At 37.5% G+C, this 12,958-nt stretch overlaps 1 protein-coding gene across 2 annotated transcripts in view; it reads left to right on the top strand.

Annotated features, from left to right (window-relative positions):
* The window catches only part of LOC150079136 (uncharacterized), a 381,717-nt gene that overhangs the window by 108,936 nt on the left and 259,823 nt on the right, over window positions 1–12,958 (top strand). For both annotated transcript variants that reach the window (XM_090382718.1, XM_090382717.1), the window contains exon 7: window positions 2,761–2,999. In XM_090382718.1, the coding sequence (XP_090238844.1) occupies window positions 2,761–2,999 (239 nt within the window). The remainder of the gene's footprint in view (window positions 1–2,760; window positions 3,000–12,958) is intronic.

Here is a 12,958-nt window from a genome sequence, read left to right as displayed (position 1 = left end):
TCTTTATATGTGCATACTGTGATTTTTAATAATGACTACGTATAACAGCACTTTGGTTCTGTTACAACTGTGTATTTTTCAGAAAATATTCCCAGTTTCCTAACCATTGAGTCCCCATAAAATTAACTTAATTATGATCCATCCCTGATTCCAGATCCTTCGGGACAGCATCATGTGGCATAGCAGTGCCCACTTGTGTAACTGCTGAGCTCCCAGCTTATTGCATTCCAGGGCATCTTACTCGTTTAGAGACTTTCCATCATCCATTAGTATGCTGATTTTCAACTTAGAATCAGCATGTACCCTACATATAACATGCAGAAAAATAATGCATCACCATTATTTAGAGAAAGCTCTGCATAACAGGCTGCAATGAGTACAAGCAATAAAACTGTAACTCATTGGGAATTCTCATAAACAATTCCCTCTCAAGTTGCACTATTCTAAGTCATTTTATGTTTACTTCTTCTCATGGAAACTGTATTTAATGCTAGATAAAAATTTAAATAAGAAAATATCACAATATTCAGATAATTAAAAAAAAAACACTAATTATAATAAGATATACCATTAACCTATTCTGTATTACAAAATACTCACAAATTGTATGTTATAGTGTAATTAAGGTATAACATTAATTGGACATAAAAATGATTGATTTCGGGTACTGGTTATCATAATTTTTGAACTACTGCTCGAATTAATTTTTCCAAACTACAGCGCAGCACTATAAAAAATGATTTGTAAAATTAAATGCACTAGGCATAATCCTTATGGGTTTTGATAATTAACTATATAATATCGGTGTAAATACACCATAGTTAACCCATAGATTTCAGCTACGATTGTAGCGTAGAAGGCATCGTTTTAATTGTATCTCATAATGTGGTTGCCTTCACAACAAGATAGCTACTATTGAATTACTTCAAATAAATAACACTTCTCTAGTAGAGAAGACTACTGTTATTTATTTTCAGCGGTACCACCACCCAGACGATCGTTTCGAAGCTTTTTGGCTTTGTCATCAGTGGGTGGGCAGGTACTCAGGTAATACAACAAGCCATCTCAGTTGCGAAGTTATAAATAAATACTGCTGAAAATAAATAACAGTAGTCTTCTCTACTAGAGAAGCGTTATTTATTTGAAGTAATTCAGTAGTAGCTATCTTGTTGTGAAGGCAACCACATTATGAGATACAATTAAAACGATGCCTTCTACGCTACAATCGTAGCTAAAATCTATGGGTTAACTATGGTGTATTTACACCGATATTATATAGTTAATTATCAAAACCCATAAGGATTATGCCTAGTGCATTTAATTTTCCAAATACATTACCACCACACCCTTCTGGCATCTCTCATAATGTGGATATAACTTCGCAACTGAGATGGCTTGTTGTATTACCTGGGTACCTGCCCACCCACTGATGACGAAGCCAAAAAGCTTTGAAACTATCGTCTGGGTAGTGGTACCGCTGAAAATAAATAACAGCTAGTCTTCTCTACTAGAGAAGCGTTATTTATTTGAAGTAATTCAATAGTAGCTATCTTGTTGTGAAGGCAACCACATTATGAGATACAATTAAAACGATGCCTTCTACGCTACAATCGTAGCTCAAATCTATGGGTTAACTATGGTGTATTTACACCGATATTATATAAAAAATGATGTATACTTTATATAATTCTACAAAAACTGGCAAGCAAATGCTTGCATACCTCAGAAGACAAAGGTCTAAAGCTGATGTAAAAATTTTAATATAACTTGTGAACAGCTCACCAAGGTAGAAAAATGAACATACTCATATAATCAAAGTGATGAAAAGTATAACACACACAAGATTCAAACAAGATGATAAAAAAAAAAAAAAAAAAAAAAATCTAACCAATCACCATTCTCTAACCAGTCCTTTCATTTTCTTTCTGAGACCACCTTGTCTTTTCTGCCAGCTGTGGATCCTCAAAGTGCATGAAAATTTATAAATAAAACTTTTAATAGAACCCAAGAAGCTAAAAGGGAGGCAGACATGAATTCCTTAATGTGTAAAAGCCAAATATCAACTGCTGGTGTCTCATCTCATCAAGAACCACAAAGCCTCAGCGAAGATGCATAACCAACAACTAACCGATCCATCAGAAGATATGAGATTATCCCATCAAAGCAAATTTGACTTAGTGGTGCTTTCTGAAATTCCATTCAAAATTGAGGAATTTAGATGCAGACCTGTGTTAAAACAAACATTGACTTCAAAATGTGAGAAACGAATCACATACATACCATAGAATAAAAGGGAAATTTCACTACATGTAAATAACAGAAATATATCAAATTTAGAGGTATCAAGATACCTCTAAATAGAAAAAGTTTAATGTAACTATTTGTTATAATCCCTTTCTTGATATCTTTAACTGTATTCTCTTATTCAATTCCAAAAAGTTGTTGTGAAATATAGAAAGCAAAGAAAATACTGCATAAAAAAAAGTTATTTCATAAAAACAAAAAAAAAAAAAATATATATATATATATATATATATATATATATATATATATATATATATATATATACGTTTTTAGACTGATTTAACCTTAGAAAGTGAAATCAGTCTAAAATGGGTTCCCCCATCAGAGGCTGCACTGTTGGTTAAGAACCAAGGTGTTAACAAATGAATGTTAACCAATGTTAACATTCATTTTTTGCTTTTTTTTATTTCATTTACATTTCTGAATGAGTAATATTATTGTATTCTTGTTATATAGAATCTCCACATGTAAATTCAAATAAAAATATGAATCGTAGCAGCTCTCCCATCAAAGAAAAGAATTCTGCTCCAGATTTTGTACAAGAAAAACTTTTGGAAACATCTACAGACTGGAAGTATTACAGTACTACTAAATTAAATAAAATAGAACGAAAGAAAGAAATGGCTTCTCTATTGAACCAGTGGGAAAAGGCATCCTCAGTGAATCCTGAAACCAGTAATGAGTTACAGAATCATGTAAGTCAACTTCTGTTAATTTTTTTTTACCAACTTTGATGGATTATTAATTACAAATAATAATTCTTTAGTTTGATTTTTCTTTCCTCTGCCTTCTCAAAGAGGTAGTATATATTGAAAGTTTATATAGTTCTGCTAACAAGAGGTGGTAGTGAATTAGTTAACAGTAGATCTTAATTGATTCTTTGTTTGTAGCATATTTAGATATTCCTAAGTTTCATGTGTCCCCCATCTTCCAGAACAAGTGCTAAATGAATATATACTTCCATACGTTTAATCTCAAAGATGGAAATAAAATATTCTTTGTGCCTGGATTATTGGGATGACATTCATTATACTTCATTAGTATTTCATGAAATCGTGTCCCCCCACTCAGGAGGGTGTGCCCCACACTTTGGGAACCTTGAGACAGATGCAAGGAAGCTAGGCTTTTACTGCATCAACCAATTATCTATACAACCTGTATCCCTTTTATTGTACTCTTCAAACTGTCAGAAGATCCTATTTAGTTGCACCTTAAGAAAATGACAAAGAAGGAAGTATTGGTCAAGCCAACCAAATATAAACTTCCTGAGATCCAGTCTGTTACTCTTCCCTAATAGTTTTTCTCCTGATTTTTGTGTCCGATTTCACTCTGAAAATTCCACTATCATTCAATTTGCACCTCCCATCCCTTATATCCCTTAATCAATCTTCTCTGCAATGCTTTGTTTCCATGCTCTGTAATCCATATTTGTAATCTTTTCTCATATTGATTGAGGAGAGATTATAAAAATGGATTACAGAGCTTGGAAATAATTATGAGGAAAGATTTCTTCATCTTTCACACTAGACAATTTGCATGTCTTTGGATTCTTTGTAAAAGTTCAATACATTTTCCCAAATGCAGTCTCCAAACCTGAACATGGTTTGGTGGCTGCATTTGATATGTAAAATTTAAGTGAAGTCACCTCATTAACTTTTTTAATGGGAATGGAACTCCTGTCATGAAAATATTTATAGAATGAAAGGAAGCTGGGGAGTGCAATTCAGTTAATACTAAATTGGGGTCAAAATTTATTTTTAAAGAGCTACTATATATATATACACATGCTGTAATCACTCAATTATGACCGCCCCATTTGCAATGGACTATGCTGCATAGCTCAGAGTATAAAATGCCAAACAGCTTCGTATGCTAGAGTAGTGGTCATTTGCATCTGATTTGATCATGCAAATCAAAGTGATAAATTAACAGTTATTGGACATACTAAAGATATCATGGAGTTTCAAGAGGGCATGATTATGGAAGCTCATGCATCAAGTGCTTTCATATTGAATAATGCACCTTGTTGGTTGTTCATGGCCCACTGTGGTTACAAAAGAATGATGTTGAACAGGTCAAACAACCTCCCGCCAACAGAACTGTAAAGGATTATGCAGGGTGGATGCTCATGGTGAATGAAGAGTGCAGTGCATTGTACGGACTGAACAGCAGATCACTGTGTGACAGTTGACATTGCAATACGACATGAGGAATGCAAGAACAGTATGCACACTCAGATGTATGGGGAGCCACAGCAGACAACCCAAGAGACATCCTCTCCCCACCACCGTCGTCATTGATTGCAAATGCTACAGTGTCAGCAATACACTAGTTGGACACTGGAGGACTGGAAATGGGTGCTGTTGGATGGGTCCAAATACCCAGTGCAACATGCTGATGCACACCGTGTGTGGCACAAGCAACATACATCCATGGACCCATCATGCATGGTGCCAAATATCCAGGCAGGTATATGCCTGGATGTTTGGCTTAGCTTAATATGGGGCATGTTTTCTGCCAAGTACAAGACCCCTTGTGCATATGAATCAACGGTTCACTGGTAAGGTCTATCGGCAGCTCTTAGAAGATCACATGCACCTTGCCATGTTGCATTTTTTCCAGACAGAAACAGGATCTTCCAAGACAGTAATGCACACTGTCTTTGTGCCCACACTGTGCACAAGTGTCTTGAGAAACCATTGAAGACTTTGCCCATCTTGTTTGGCCTCCAGATTTGCCTGACCTCAATCTACTTGAACAACTAGGCTATTTGGTTTGTTTGTTATTTGGTTTTTAGGAGCATTAGCAACTAAGGCCATATTGCTCTGGGATATGCAGTGGTCATTCCTTGACCTTTCCGCATCCTCCGTATTTGGTGGTGACGGGCTCGAACCCCGGTCTAATCAAGAAGCGTGTGCTACGCACTGCTGCTCCTTCCCACCTTATTGAACAACTGTGGAATGCTTTGGAATGGGAAGTGAGGTTTTTACCCATGCCACCCTCATCAATTCTGGCACTGTAGAATGCCTTGCAGTCAATGTGGCTGTGCAGATCCCTACCATTGACTCCACTAGGTGTCTTTAGATACCTAGTGGAGTCAATGCCTAGGATATTAGTGGCTATTATCCATGCAAACAGTGGCCAAACACAATACAGTGAAACTTCCCTTTAACGGACAGCCATGGGGAATGAAAATGTGTCCGTTACAGAGAAGTGTCTGCTAACAAGAAGTCTGAGGGAGAAAAAAAAAAAAGAAAGAAAGAAAAATCGTTAAATGTTTAATGTAAAATTAAATTAAAATATATACAGATTTTCAACAATATTTTTGTAAATAATATACATGTACATACATACACAAGAGATAAAGAAATCTCGTTAAATGTTTAATGTAAAATTAAATTAAATTATATACAGATTTTGCACAATATTTTTGTAAATAATATACATACAATTGTGCTATGCATATTATGACTTTATCTTAAGAAAAATGCATACAGTAATCACTTATTTTCTTCTGCACCTTCTTCCGGCTGATAATTTTGTTTTCAACATTTGTTTGGAGTGAAGAAACCATCGAAAGTCCTTCAGTATCTTCTTCAGTGGCAAAAAACATTTTTAAATGATTGATTTGTATTAGCGCTTCTTCTATTTTCATCGGTGGTTCGTCATTAATATGTTCTTCGACAGAATGACCTCCTTCCATTTCTTCATCCTCATGAGGAACTTCTTGGAAAATATCGATGATAATGTCGTTGATATCTAGAGCACCATCTTCTGTAGTGAGGTTCGAGTCTATATCTTTGTAGCCAGGGTCACTTGTAGCTGAAGTGCCGTACATTATCAATAGATGTTGAAGTTCTTGTTCTTCTTGGTGCTCCCACATTGCTGTTCACAACTTCAATTTTTGCGTTTGAGAAGCCAGACTTTACAAAACAGTTCACAACAGTTTGTTTTCTAATTGCATTTACTGAAGAGGAAATCCATTGAATCGCATCTAGGATGCTGATTTTCTTTGCAAGGTCACTCGCACATGTTACATCGTTCATGTTTGCAATGAGATGTCTTAAAACACGTTTTCTGTAGTGAAGTTTAAAATTTTTTATTATCCCTTGATCTAAGGGCTGACACTCTGCAGATGTGTTTGGTGGCAGAAAAATGATTTGAATGTTGGACAATTCAATGTGCGGGTGAGATGCAGCATTATCCATGAAAAGAATAATTTTTCTGTTTTGACAAATCATGTTTTGGTTAAAGTGACTTATCCATTCGCTCATGATATCTCGTGTCATCCACGCTTTTTTATTAGACTTCCAGTCAACATCCAAAAGATTCAACTTTATGCCCTTGAAACAACGAGGATTTTGTGGTTTTCCTATAACAAGAGGTTGTTCAAAGTCTCCCAGCATATTTGTACACAATTGTACAGTCAAGCGTTCCTTAGAAATTTTTCCACCCTGGCACTTTTCGTTTTTAAGACTCATTGTTTTTTCAGGAAGAGCTTTAAAAAAACAACCTTGTTTCATCACAGTTGTAAATATCCTTAGCTTCAAAATCACGATATAAATCTTCCAATTTGACGGTCCACTCTGTTACAACCCCAGTATCCACAGATCCACCTTCACCACTTACGGTTTTCCAAGAAATTTTATGCCGAGTTTTGAACTTGTCTAGCCATCCCACAGAAGCTTTGAACTCATTTACTCCCATAGATTTCGCAACCTCCAAAGCCTTTTCCCTAATAATAGGCCCATTAATGGGAATTTTTTTAGCACATGCGCAACAAATTTGAAGTCCAACAGTTTTCGGGAATGATTTTTGAACCTGATCATGTCCGTGTTGCCAAAATTGTTTGAGCAGTTAATTTTTTTTCTTTAGGATGTCGCTTACCTGCGTCTTCCCGATTTTGAATTTTGCAGCGAGATTGCGAACACTATTTTTTTGCCGATCATACGCATTAATGAGTTCGACTTTATCTTTTAAAGTTAAATGTTTACGAGAAGACATTGTGCACTTCACACGACACTGAACAAAACTGAAACTGAAAAGACGAAAGGCCGACCATATTCTTCCCCCCCCCCTGCACACACCGAATTCATCAGAAGTTTTACACGTGCATTAAAATTCTTGAAAAAGGGTTTAGAACCGCGACGTAAACCTTGATAAAATTCAGAGAATCGGAAATAGAAAATAAACACACGATTGAGGCAATACGTGGAAGAAACGTTCCTAGAAAAAGGGCCGTGAGCTCGCCCGCTGTCCGTTATGGGGAGATCAAATTAAGTGCTAATCTAAACGAAACAGTGCAGATTGTCTGTCCGCGTCCGTTACAGAGAATGTCCGCTAGACAGAAGCTGGAAACACGTTAAAACCAATGGAGGTGAGTTGGGGAATTTGAAAATCTCCGTTGTAGAGAGAGAGATGTCCGTTAACGAGAGGTGTCCGTTAGGAGAAGTTTCACTGTATTGGGTAGGTGATCATAATTCAGTGATCAATCAGTGCATATCTAGGTCAGCTTACGATGTTTTAAAAAAAAACGAACTGAAGCATTCTGTCCCCCCTCCTTCTTTTATTTAAATATCAAATCAAAGTAGTTCACATCTGAAGTCAGTATGAGGTTTAATTTCAGTGTGACACTTGGGCCTTGTTTCCTTTTTACATAATGTTGAATTTTTGACAAATACTTGCAGCTCTTCCTTGACAGACAGCAGGTGATTATTATTATTTTATTATTATTTTTTTTCCTTTTAATGTTTCCAGATGTGAGAAAGCTTGTTCATAGAGGTAAGAAGTTGAAAACTGGATAATGATGTTTGCTGCTTTTATTGAGATCACAGGATATTCTTTTCTTATTGAAATCCAAAACACCAGGTGACACTTCATTGAATTTTATTTTCAAAGTACAATCAAGCAGTAGTTCAGTCAGCTGTTCTTCTTGCATTCTGGGTAAATTTTGCAAGTTTGGTGAAAATTCAACAAAAGGATTCCTAACCGGTCATACATTTCTGATGACAAAGCATTAGCATTAGTAGAGGCATACAATGCAAGAAAGCAAGCTTATACCGCATCAGCCAAAAAAAAAAAAAAAAAAAAAACCCTTCCCATTTCATCCCTTCATTCGTTCCAAATGCCTGTCCAGCTCAGCCTTAAATTTATTTAGGCTATTAGCTTTCACAACAAAAGATGGTGCCTCCATAGCCAGGTGGGAAGGAGCAGCAGTGCATAGCACACGCTTCTTGATTAGACCAGGGTTCGAGCTCGTCACCACCAAATACGGAGGATGCGGAAAGGTCAGGGAATGACCACCGCATATCCCGGAGCAATATGGCCTTAGTTGCTAATGCTCCTAAAAACCAAATAACAAACAAAAAACAACAAAAGATGGAAGCCTGTTCCACCCGCTGGCTAAAGGCAAATTTCTGCACATCTATTCTACAACTATCTTTCCTCAATTTGAAACTGTGCCCCCTCAGGTTCTTAGTCTGAGCAAGACGAAGAATGCCATCAGCATTCAGCTTGCTCAACCCATTCAAGGCCTTATACACCTCAATCAGATCACCTCGCAGGTGCCTACACTCCAGGTGCTGTAATTTGCAGAACTTTCTTGGTAAGAGCACCCCTTTGTTCCCCTCACCAATCTTGTTGCCCTTCTTTGTACTCGTTCTAGCAATTCTACGTCCTTCCTAAAATGAGGCCTCCAGACCTGTACACAGTACTGTAGGTGTGGCCTGACCATTGCATTGTATAACAGGATTATCACCTCCCTGTCCCTGCTAGCAAAATTCCTATATATCATTGACAAGACTGCATGACCTGCCGTAGCAGCCTGTCTGCACTGCTCAGCAAACTTCATGTTTGGCTGCACAATTACTCCCAGGTACTTTTCACTTTCCACTTCCCTGAGTGTAGGGGCGCCTCTGTAGCTAGGTGGGGAGGATCAGCAGTACGTAGCACACGCTTCTTGATTAGACCGGGGTTCGAGCCCGTGACCACCAAATACGGAGGATGCGGAAAGGTCAGGGAATGACCAACGCATATCTCCAGAGCAATATGGCCTTAGTTGCTAATGCTCCTAAAAACCAAATAACAAACAAACAAACAACATCCCTGAGTGTGTACCACACAGTCGGTATGTTTTGGTTATTGCTACCCATATGCAGTACTTTGCATTTGTCAATATTAAACTCCAGTTGCCACTTCTCAGCCCATTTTCCCAACTTATCTAGATCCAGTTGGAGTAGCATACTGTCATTACAAACCCTGCCAACCTTTGTATCATCTGCAAACTTGGACATTAAATCTGATATACCTTCATCAATATCATTGATAAATATATAAAACAACAATGGCCCCAACACTGAACTCTGGGAAACTCCACTAATAACATTTGTCCACGAAGAGCAGTGTCCATTGATTACTACTCTCTGTTGTCTCCCACTCAACCATCCCTTTATCCATTGTAACAGCTTACCCTTGATGCCATGCCTCTCCAATTTGTACAGCAGTCTTCCATGTGCAACAGTATCAAAAGCTTTCCTGAAATAGAAGTATATGATATCAAAATTATTTTTGGCATTCAGTTCCTTTGTGACCACATCATAGTAAGCAATCAAATTGGTCAGACAAGACCTCCTTTGACAAACCCATTCTGTGTCTTAACTATTACTGCAGTCTTGTCTAGATGATCCTGCAATGCTTCTTTAACCAGTGATTCCATTATTTTCCCCAGAACACAAGTTAAACTAACAGGTCTGTAGTTACTTGCGTTACCTTTTAAACCTCCTTTGTGAATTGATGATACATTTGCACACCTCCAGTCCATGGGGACCTCCCCTGAGTCCAAGGAAGTTTGATAAACTTCTGGCACTCCCCTCATGTGTGATTCATGAATGATGTGTGAATGTAGATGCAAAATACTTATTCAGTTTATCAGATACTTGAGCATGATCATTAATAGTCAACCCATCTCTGTTAAGTGGTCCAATCTGATTCATCCCTTTCCGTCTAGAGTTTACATAAGTAAAGAACTCCTTGCTGTTTTTCTTTGCATCCTTTGCCAAAGATTTCTCACAATCTGCCTTTGCCTGCCTAACCTCCTTTGTGACTTGATTACAGACTAGTTTTTACCTGGCATAGGAAGCGAACTATAGCCCCAGCAGCTTATGCGCCCCTAAACCCCCATAACACACACACACACACACACATACCTGGCATAGGCTTCTGTATCACCTGTTACTTTATATGCATCCCATACATTCTTCTTCTTCTCTGCCACTAGCCTCATTAATTCATCTGACATCCATATATTCCTAAACCTTAAACAGTATTTCTTAGTTGAAATGAAAAGCTTGGTAGCCTCCAAAATTAAGTCCCTGAAGGCTTCCCATTTAGAATTCACTGTTGGTAACATCATCAGTTGATCCCACTGTACAGAATTTAAAAACTGTCTGAGACCTCTGTAGTCACCTTTATGAAAGCAAAAGCTTTCGTAAAGTTTTTTCGTAAAAACTTTACGAAAACATCTTTGAATAATTCCCACATCAATACATTGTGATCACTGTCGCCCAGTGGTTCCTTTATTTGCAGATTCTTAATGCATGAAGAATCACTACTGATAATCATATTGAGTATTACTCCCTCTGGTTACCTCTTGAACATGTTGCTGTAGAAAGCAGTCATCCAGTAAATCCATAAAAGTCTTGCTAGTGTGCGAGTGACCAATCCACAAGTTCCAGTCAATATCCGGAAAGTTAAAACCTCCATTATAAGACATTCTTATTTACTTGCCCACTCTATTTCTCTGCACAATTGCTCATTATACTCATCAGATTCATTAGGTCTATAACACACACCTACTCTCATTTTTCCTTTCCCAGTACTTATTTCACACCAAACAGACTCAACACTGCATTGTCCACCAACATCAATTAGATACACTTCCTTAGATTTTGTGTTTCTTAACTAACAGCATAACCCCCTCCTTGCTTCTTATCCTGTCTGTCCTTCCTATACACATTGTACTCCCCAAGTTCCAACTCTGCACTGCATATATATTTGTGACACCACTGCTCTGATATCCCAACAATATCTGCCTTTGATATCTTCACTAGCACTTAGATACTTCTAGCCATTACCTTGCTTTCCAGTCTGCTGCCCATTCTAATAGAAGCAGTGCAAGAATCACTTTTGCCTCTGCTTGCGGCCACTGTTAACCTTTTAGTCTGTGTATCTCCCCCCCCACGATAGCAGTTTTCTGACCCACCTAACACTGCCTCGATAGCATTAGCAAATATTCTTGCACCCTTTCTATTTAAGTGTATCCCATCCCTGTAGAAGCAGTCTCTCCTGTCAACAAGCACAAACCAGGCTGAAAAAAATTCTACCCCTTGAGTCTTGCACAATCTCTCCAGGGCCGAAGTGATCGACAAGGCTCTGTTCATATACTACCTCCTATCGTGTCTGGGCAGAATTGCAGACACTTTCACATTCAACCCTAACTCGCGACTTTTTTTCAACATTGACCTGTACTTGTCGAGTAAATCTGCAGATCTCTTACTCTTAATGTCATTAGTTCCAACGTGTCTTAGTGTCATTAGTTCCAACGCACGAAATGTGATACCTTTCATGCCCTGAAAAGATGATATCTGCTCTACAACATCATCAACTTTTGCCCGTGGCAGACACACCCTGGTCCTGTTCTACCTATCCTTCTTACAAAGTATATTCTCTGTCTCCCTGACAATAGAGTCACCAACAATAACTAGTTCCTTTGGGACCAGCACATTCTGCCTTGGAGATGGAAACTATTAAAGAAGGAAATTATTGGTAAAGCTTTTCTGTTAGTGATTTCAAATGACTGATAAGTAATGGAATGACTTGTTTATAATCTGTCTGATCCCTATAGAAGGAATACATTACATTATTTCTACTTGAAAGGTGGGAATGTTGTTGACTTAATTCTTGAATGCAAGAGTTTGTTTGAATGCAAGTAAGAGAGATACACTTTTGGAATGACAGAGTTAAAAGGGCCAGTGACACTGAAGAATGATGCTTTCAGGAAATTTATGAAAACAAAATTGGAAGAGAACAGAAAGGCATATAATGAGAAGAAAAATGAAGCAAATAGAATTGTAAAAGAGGAAAAGGACAAAAGTTGGATGGAGTTTACACAAAAATTAGAGGAGCATATTACTGGAAATAGAAAGAATGAATGGAAATAGAACAGTGAAGAACCAGGGTTCCTAGTTGATCCGGGTGGAAAATTACTCACAGATGAGAAGGAAACAGTGGTAGGACTATTTTACAAACCTGTTTAATGCCAATGGAAAGGAAGATGGTGTAAGAAGAGATGAATTTGCAGTAGGAAAAAGAGAGCCCAAAAGTTGGTCTTTGTGAAATAAAAGAAGCAATGAAAAAGATGAAGAATGGAAAATCACTTGGAGTTGATGAGTTACCAGTTGAAATTATCAGGGCTGCCAGCAATATTGGATTAAAATGGCTGTATGATATTATTAGCCTAGTTTGGAAAGAGAAAAGAATACCTACCAGATGATTGGACAAAGGGAATTATCATAACATTTTTTTAAGAAAGGGTACAGAAGAGAATGTAACAACTATAGAGGAATCACTTTATTATGCCACTGTGCTAAAATTTTGA

This window comes from Mastigoproctus giganteus, chromosome 10 (assembly GCF_048544385.1).
Source record: "Mastigoproctus giganteus isolate SK-2022 chromosome 10, ASM4854438v1, whole genome shotgun sequence".
In the NCBI taxonomy this organism is placed as follows: Eukaryota; Metazoa; Arthropoda; class Arachnida; order Uropygi; family Thelyphonidae; genus Mastigoproctus; species Mastigoproctus giganteus.
This window is presented reverse-complemented; position numbering and strand designations above follow the sequence as displayed.